This window comes from Mytilus californianus, unplaced genomic scaffold (genome assembly GCF_021869535.1).
Source record: "Mytilus californianus isolate M0D057914Y unplaced genomic scaffold, xbMytCali1.0.p SCAF_5, whole genome shotgun sequence".
NCBI classification, from domain to species: Eukaryota; Metazoa; Mollusca; class Bivalvia; order Mytilida; family Mytilidae; genus Mytilus; species Mytilus californianus.
In genome coordinates this window covers 113,122,126-113,131,257 of record NW_026262701.1, presented here as the reverse complement: position 1 = coordinate 113,131,257, position 9,132 = coordinate 113,122,126, and the positions used below count along the sequence as shown (strand labels likewise).

Genomic DNA, 9,132 nt, shown 5'->3' with positions numbered 1-9,132 from the left:
GATAAGTTAGGGAACCGGTTTTGGTTTTCAATAAACAAATGTTATAAGTTCAACATTCATGACAGAACATGCTTCTCATGACAACAGCACAACAATGCATAGGAAACCATACGAAAAATTTGCTTGAACTGGTACTTTCATTGTTGTTCATGTGTTGTAGCATAACGCTAAGTTTTAGTATGAAGCGCGGAAATGTGCTTCGTTCAATAGAATTACAAAAAAGCATTCAATTCATAAATACATGTGTTTATTTATTGAGTTGCTACATGTTGATAGCTGTCTTAGTGACGTACTTTCTACATCTGCTTCTATCCATATTTACAATAAACATATTGTTATAAACAAAAGACGGGATTTTTTTCCATTTCCTGTGGTAATGTTGTTAGTGTTCGTGTTGTATATAGATTGATGGTGGTTTTTATAGAAATCTATGTACGTTATGGATGTAAGCGGCAATAAAAGATCGATTGTTGTGATTCTGATTGAATGCATCAATTTGACTGCAGTTATAAGAACATCAGTGATATTTGAATAATGATAAAGAAAGAGTATTACACTAAATCTGTCATTTAAAAACATATTTATCCTGACTGACGTGTTTGCAGATTGTTTTTGTAAGTCTTGAGAAACCAATCTAGTGCACTTAATAATTCCAATAAGAATGTTTTCTAAATGTTGTAAACATTGAATGTGTCTTACGTTCTGATTGATAGTTGTAATTTAATAATTCATCAGCTTAAACTTAAAACTAATCGCAGCTTTGATAAAACTAACTTATCTCAAATTTAGCACAGTTTAATTCAGATTTCAAGGTTTTTAAGTGAAATGTTGTTTTGATTGTTTTCGTGAATATTGTTTTCTAATGCAGAAAATGACAAACCATCTTGAATAACACGTCTTTTAAATGCATGCAACTTAAAATTTAATGATATTTACCATAGTATCATAAAATTTTCGTGAAAATATTACCGACATGGATTTCGATAATATAGAAATGGTTTGACCCTGCCACGTGCACATCATTGTAAAAATACTTATCTTGCTGGAAATCATTTAAAGATAAAGCAATACAAAATATTTTTTCACTACATTATTGTTCAGACACATCAAAAATATTTCATCTTTCCTAAATTCTAGCGTTCTAATTCAAGAATTGTGTACACTTAAGATCATTAACAATGTTATAGCAAACAAATTATGACTGGTATTGAATACTTAAATATCCAATGATAAAAAAGTAAAGTGTATTGTGAAAGGACAACACGTTGATTTAACAGGAAATTTGTTCAACTGTATTGATACTTGAAAGAAAAAATATCAGAAAAAAACTTTTTTTTAGTGAAAAGAGAAAAAAAGACAACATAAAACCGAAAACAGTGTACAGGGAAGATCTTGTAAGAAACACATTTACTACACCGTAACAGGCTCTGAGTCAAGGAAATTCCATTCATTGGTTTAATTTTGAAGGAAACGGAAAAGATGGCCATGAAATTAGCATCAAATGATCTGCGGATTACTGGTCTGGGACAGGTACTGAACTGGAGGTGATCATATAAGATATAAATCTTTTAACCAGAGTTCCATATTTTGTGTCCTCTTTTAAAAAGTTATGTATAAATGGACATTGACAAACCATCGAAAACAAGTTTTCCTGAAATAATTATTTGCATAAATGTGTTAAGATAAGCTATAAGAATATGAATAAGATAAGTCATAAGTCTCCAAAAAGCAGTTTGAAAGCAACCAAAGCACCAAGTTCTGCAATATAGACATCTATATATCACAATGCGGATGTCAGTAATAAACAAACGACTACTGAGAATATGAATAAGATAAGTCATAAGTCTCCAAAAAGCAGTTTGAAAGCAACCAAAGCACCAAGTTCTGTAATATAGACATCTATATATCACAATACGGATGTCAGTAATAAACAAACGGCTACTGAGAATATGAATAAGATAAGTCATAAGTCTCCAAAATGCAGTTTGAAAGCAACCAAAAAACCAAGTTCTGCAAAATAGACATCTATATATCACAATACGGATGCCAGTAATAAACAAACGGCTACTGAGAATATGAATAAGATAAGTCATAAGTCTCCAAAAGGAACCAAAAAACCAAGTTCTGCAAAATAGACATCTATATATCACAATACGGATGTCAGTAATAAATAAACGGCTACTGAGAATATGAATAAGATAAGTCATAAGTTTCCAAAAGGCAGTTTGAAAGCAACCAAAGAACCAAGTTCTGCAATATAGATATCTATATATCACAATGTGGATGTCAGTAATAAACAAACGGCTACAAAATGTGACAAACTTTAAATTAAACCAAAGTCTGGCTAGACGTTATTAATCAAATCGTTTAGAAGACGAAATAAATTACAAAAAAAATTAATTCTAAATAAACAAAATGAAAATAAAGATGCAGAGATTAGCAACGAGGACAGCAACATTGCGAATCCTGATTTAGACAAGCGCCTATCCTTTTCTTAGAGTTAAACTAGTTTTTCCAGCCTTTTCCGTGATAGAGTTAAATAAGCATAAAAGCAATACATTGAAAACGCATAAATAAAATCAATCCTTTAACACTTTAAATGGGTATCGCAGAATATGAAAAAATAAAAATTTGGTATCGCAGAATAAAAGAAAAGCCTAACACTTTGATATCGCAGAATATAAAACAAACGAACTATACGGTATGGGTTTTGCTCCTTGTTGAAGGTACGGTGATCTGTTATAGTTGCTAACATCAGCGTTATTCGGTCTCTGGTGAACAGTTGTCCTTTTTGCAATCATACCACATCTCCTTATTTTTATATAAAAAAAACATTGTTATTTTATACCATATGAAGAAATGTTTAAATGACAGCGTAAAGAAAAATTTATATTGCCAATGGTGCTCGCAATCGTAAAAGTAAATAATGTTACTATTACGCTAAAAATGACCATTTACAAGTATTTTTGTTGGTGTTTATTTCCGTTGTCAATGAAGTACGACTGCATATGAACTTACATCTCACCTGTTTATGAAATGATACTTTTTCATAAGGCCGGAAACATGTGAAGTTCTGAATTCAGTTGTCTGCTTTATTGTACCCAAAAAATTTAGTGACAAATTATCTATCAATGACTATTCGTCCTTGAGTTTGCATGACATACTTTCATAAAATTATTGTCTCGTTTTTTTTTTTAGGATTTTGACTTTCGACTTTTATAAATAATCTTGGAGGTTATTACAATATTCTGCCTATTTTGGGATATTTTTTAACATTATAGAACGAAAGGTATGCGTTGTTTGTGTGGAGAGTTAAAGTGGAAATACATTGATTTCGGATGGTGCCAAATCGTCAATAGCGAGAAATGTTAGCACAAGAAGAAAGAAGGCACTTGCAATAAAAAATGTATATTTTACAATTCTGTAAGAGCATGTAAGTGCCAAATGCCAATTTAAAAATCATTTAGACTTAGCCATTAAGGTAATCAAGGCATTCATAGGTGTGCCCAATGAAATAATGAATCGTACAACCTTTTGCATCATAATAGTTTTTTTATCACAGGAAAGAATACATGTGAGTGCAAAATTTGTCTGAAATTAGTTTTCAACTTCAATCTTTTTTTCAATTAAATATATATTTATTTACATTGAAACGTTTTCAACAATAACAAGGATTTTTTTTTACAATTTTGATTTAACAATAACAATTATGATTTTAGTGTACCTGTTATCACATGATCATGATGGTCACGTGATATCGCCGTTTCCAAACTATCGATAGGACTATCCTCACTAGATCTGAATCTAATAGTTAACAAAGCGTTCGAACCTCTTGTGAGTTGTCGTTTACAACAAAGCTTTAAGAATGCCTTTCGGAACCCGGTACTCATGAAACAGTAGCACACCGGGTTTACAACCGAGTTCGACAGACCAAGCACTTGAAGCACCGGGTAAATATACGTTGTCACAAATCCTGTTGAACTCATGTCACTTAAATTCGTGTCTATCCAAATGTTCACGATGTAATATGGCAACCAACAAATACAAAATATACTAACAACTGCAATCAACATTTTTACTGTTCGCCGCCTTTGGCGTAGTATCCGTTCAGCTTGATAGCTATGTCCCCTTGATGTTTCAATAAAAACTTTCCCTTCATCTCCCCATAATGTCATTCCTATTCTTGTATAGGCTAAAATCATAACAAAAAGTGGAATACAAAACAACAAAACAAATATGAATACGTTGTAAAATTGTTTATATTGTAATTTGATCCATCCCTCGGAACACGAACGCTTCTTAAATGACAAAAAGTCTGTAACCTGTACATGGTTCACCACAAGTAAAGGAACAAAAGCCGAAAATGAAAGTACCCAAACTGAGACCAACATTAAGTAGATTTTTCTCTTTGAAAATATGATTTTAGCTTTGAGTGGACGATGGATTGCAAAGTATCTGTTTATACCAATGAATAATAGGCTTAGAGCACTTACTGCCACAGCGGATCCCTGTAAGAAAGGTGCAAGTTTACACATAACAGTTCCGAAGATATACTCTTTATAAACATATTCTCCAAGAGTAATAGGAATGCATATTAGAGCAACGAGTAAGTCTCCTACCGTCAAATTCACAAGGAATACATTTGTTAAAGTCCGCATATGTTTGTACTGTGCAACAACAGCAATTACAAAAATATTTCCTGTTATTCCAAGTATAAAAGCAATTGAATAAAGCACTGCCAATGATATTGTCATGGCACTCCATGTTCCATTGTCATTTCCTTTATTCCCAAAAAGTTCGGGAAACTCTTTCAAAACAGCCTCGTAATCAAAATCCGCAGAAAATTGAAATTCTGAAATATTATCTCCTATATAGTCAAAAAATTCTTGCGTTATATTTTTGACCGGAAGCATCGATACGTTCATCGTGTCCGCTGTCTTTGATATTATACTTGTGAAATCTTCACTTCAATCGATAGTCATTCCACTGCTGTTGGTGATTGCTCTGAAAAATATATTCATTGCAGAGGTTGATAACGACAAACTATAATCCTTACATTAAACCACGTAATTGAAAGTCACTTCGTCATAATGATTTTTTATCTTTGATTTGAAAAAAAATATACTTGTCATTACATTTTATGATTCATAACAACTAAAAGATTCTAGAAACCAATGCAGATCATAATTGGGAAAAATACAAGTTTAACACACCTGCATTCAGAAGACGAGGAAACTATGGCTATGCACATATAACTACTCAATATCTTTCCGACACAATATTACATATTTGGTAAGTTACATACTTTTATAAACTTGATACAAGTCAACTAGTGAAAACAAACGTAAACGTGTTCGCAATTTAACCCTTGATTTGTACACCTTTGATGTTAATATATCTTGTTAACCAATATCCATACATACATTTTTACTTTGAAGTAGTATCAATTCTTGTATTATTCATTGTTAATTTATTAGCGAGTAATGCATTTATTGGGTAGAATTTGATTATCCAAACATTTTATGTATGTTTGATTGATGTATAATAGCAGCTGACATTTTAAAAGGGAAGAAAATGTGAGGAAATATTAGTCTTAGATCTACTCCACCATTCCATTTACAATTCAAAACAATATAACAGCTATCAACATGTTGTCTGAGTGATAATTGTTTATTAAACTTTAAATTGGTAAAATGAAATATTATTATTCGTATTGAATACGTTAAAAATGTAATTGTGGATACAGTACTTTTATTTCCCACTTAGTAATTTTAATGAATTAAATTCAAAATTATATAGCATGTATGCAACAAAAAGCATGAAGACATTTCACAACTTAGCGCTAGGTATACCACTGGGTCTATCTATACCTCTTGGTTCATACCACTGGGTCTATACCTCTTGGTTCATACCACTGGATCTATACCACTAGGTCTACACCCCTTGGTCTATAACACTGAGTCTATACTTCTGGCTATATACTGTACCACTATATTGCTGGCCCGGGTAAATACCGCTGGGTATATATCACTAAGTTTATATTGCTATGTATAAAAAAGAAGATGTGGTATGAAAGAAAAATGAGACAACTCTCCACAAGAGACCGAATGTTACAGAAATTAACAATTATAGGTCACCGTACGGCCTTCAACAATGAGAAAATCCCATACCGCATAGTCAGCTATAAAAGGCCCATGTCTATACCACTGAGTCTTTACCAAAATGGGTGCTCTTTTTATTATCAAAGAAATCACAAATCTTCGTTGCCTAAAGTGGGGATTAGTTCGTTGTGACATTTGAAAAGTCGTCATTGACCTACAACCTACATTTTTTATGTAATGAGTAGCCACGCAGGATATGCTGAACGTATAAATATTTTTTTCGTATCGCTTGTGATTCTAGAAATAGTGTTTCATGCGGAAAAAAACAAAAAATAATTACATTTTAACAGCCCTAGCTCACGTTTAATTTATAGATTATCGATGGTCTTGAAAACGATGCAATAACATTTCAAAAATGTGTCCTTTATATTGATATATACAATTTATATAATACATTTTGCCATATGATCGATTATTACAGATACAATTATAGCAAAGAATAATAATTGAGTCCATGTTCTCGGGTCAAATTATTTATTTTATTCTATTTCTTTTATCAATACGAATTGCATTGTTAATAAATTCGTTATTACTATTTAATCAGTAATATCAGAAACAGAAATAGATTATTTTAATATAAGTTCCGCTGATAGTAAATCTTTCCTTACAATCATGTGCTTAGGTAAAACAATAAGAAATTTGTTTGTATGTATCATTCCTGTCTACAATATTTGAATTACAAAGATGGATTTAAAATAAAATGCCATTTAATTCGAATGGAACAAATATATAGTTTTTCATTTGATTTTCATCTCGCACGAAGAGAAAAAGGGGTACCGATTTAAACTTTGTCAAGCGTATGAGTTAAAACTTCATCTTCCAAAGTTTCATCATTATGTTCTCCTTATACATGTTCGTCCACTAGCAAAGCCATATAATTTTACACAACACAATACCATATCACTACAACATCCAGTATTATATTGGAACTTGGAGAAAACACAAACAATTCAGACTCAGGCTATTACTATAATGAGCATTTACACATTTCGCGTGGCAACACGAACATCTTGAGGTGGCTATAAACAGTTCCGTATAAAATACTAGGTGTTATTCCCCGAATAAAAAAAAAAACATGGCGGGAAACACCTTTTTATTAAAACTGTATGTGATAGTAATAATAAGTTAGTGAACTTTTATTTGAAACAGTTTGAATGATCAAAATGATTTTAAGAATTAGAATAGAAATACTTGTTTTAAGGAGAGACAAAAAACTGTAAACTTCTTGTTATTTTTGATACTGAAAATTGAAACCTTATTTGTAGCGACTGTAGGTCTTTCTGGAGCTGGTGAATGCACTCTGAAGGATCCCTGAAGTCAGACTTTTTTTTCAAAAGACCAGGTAAACATCAATCGCATTCGTACAGTTTTGATTATCTGAAATGTGTCTATATTATTCCTACATTGGTATACACATAACCTGATTTCAGGTTTGTCATGTGGAAATTTGGCAATTTATTTTTCATTTTCTATGGGTAGAAATGCTTTATTATGTTAAAATAACACATTATTTTTATTTCATTATAAACTTTAGAAAATTCTGATTCCAAGTATCCTTTTAAACAATACCACCACTCAGGGGTCACTTATGAATGGTCCCTCCAAATATGACGTCATACAGAAAAAAACTGTAGCAAATATTTCATGAATAATGAGGACGAGAATTGAATAACAAAAAAGCAAATAGGTACAATGTAGGTTCTATAAAGTGGATCAGTCGAGAATTAAAATCACCATAGGAATAAAATTGTGCAAGTTTGAGGCTTGCAACCGTTGGACTCGAAAAGAGATAGTGGTTTAATTCTTAACGTGAGAATGCTGTGGCCCTCTCCCTACACAAGACATCGAATTTAATGCCCTATTTCGAAATCCAGTTGACCATACCTCTATACCCCAGCCAACCCTTGGAGTTTCAAATTCGATAAACAGTTGTACAAAACGCCTATCTGAACTATTGAGAAGTGCTTTACGACATCTGATAGATAAATGTAGTGCTAATTACAATTTTAGATTTTAAAATATTCTCTTAACTTAATTTGATTACAGGATATCCAAATGTACACTGTGAACATTTTAATACGGATTTACGATGAGTCCAGCGACGTTAACAGTTCCTAAACCAAGGTTATGCCGATCCTTTCGAGCTTGTTAATGTTATTATAATAACCAGGCTTCAGGCTATCTTTTAACTGATTGAACGTTGTCTGATAATTTCTATTAGATTAACTTGATTTTTTTGTGATAACAACTTTGAAGTTACCAAAGGGGTTTTGTGTTTCAATGCCATTATAGAATCTTTCTTATAGTCTGGCTTCAGTAATTACGCTATCATTAGCTTATTTCTCAACCCATGTAAGATTTCACACTGAACTTATTTCATTCATAATGAAACTGCGTGGTAGTACGTTTATTATAATTTAATTTTGTGGTTTTTTATAAGTCAAGATCGGATCGAAGATATTCTATGAATGAAATAGAATTCTTTTGTATTTTATACTAATTAGATATAGGAAGATGTGGTATGAGTGCCAATGAGACAACTCTCCATCCAAGTTACAATTTATAAAAGTAAACCATTATAGGTCAAGGTACGGCCTTCAACATTTTGAAATTCTTGCCCCAAAAGTTTTATATTATTATTTTATATTTTTTTGTTACTTTAGATAATGCATAACTTTTATCAGTGGCAAAACATGTATATATTTTAAATTAGTTAAAACCTCGAATTCTTTGAATTACAAAGGTTGGACGGAAATTGCAATTTCAATAAAATTTATTAGGGTCAAGCCTAAATAGAAGCAAACATTCATTTTGATTATGTTTTTTATTAAATGGTGTTTAAAAAGATCCACATTAAGCCATTCAGCTGTGAGCAAAAAGAAGTTTATATATACTAGGACAGTAATGCAATATTATATCGTTTTATTCCACGGTTGTTTGTTTGTTGTTCCTGTTTTCTAACAATTGTTAC

General features: G+C 31.6%; 1 protein-coding gene across 1 annotated transcript; it reads right to left on the bottom strand.

Moving 5' to 3' along the window:
- Window positions 1-3,635: 3,635 nt before the first annotated feature.
- Window positions 3,636-5,318, bottom strand: LOC127700678 (gastrin/cholecystokinin type B receptor-like). Its single transcript, XM_052204259.1, has 2 exons — window positions 5,214-5,318; window positions 3,636-5,004 (listed from the first exon to the last, which is right to left on the bottom strand). Exon 2 carries the CDS (start codon window positions 4,923-4,925, stop codon window positions 3,708-3,710), a length of 1,218 nt encoding a protein of 405 aa, XP_052060219.1. The 5' UTR covers window positions 4,926-5,004; window positions 5,214-5,318; the 3' UTR covers window positions 3,636-3,707.
- Window positions 5,319-9,132: the final 3,814 nt, after the last annotated feature.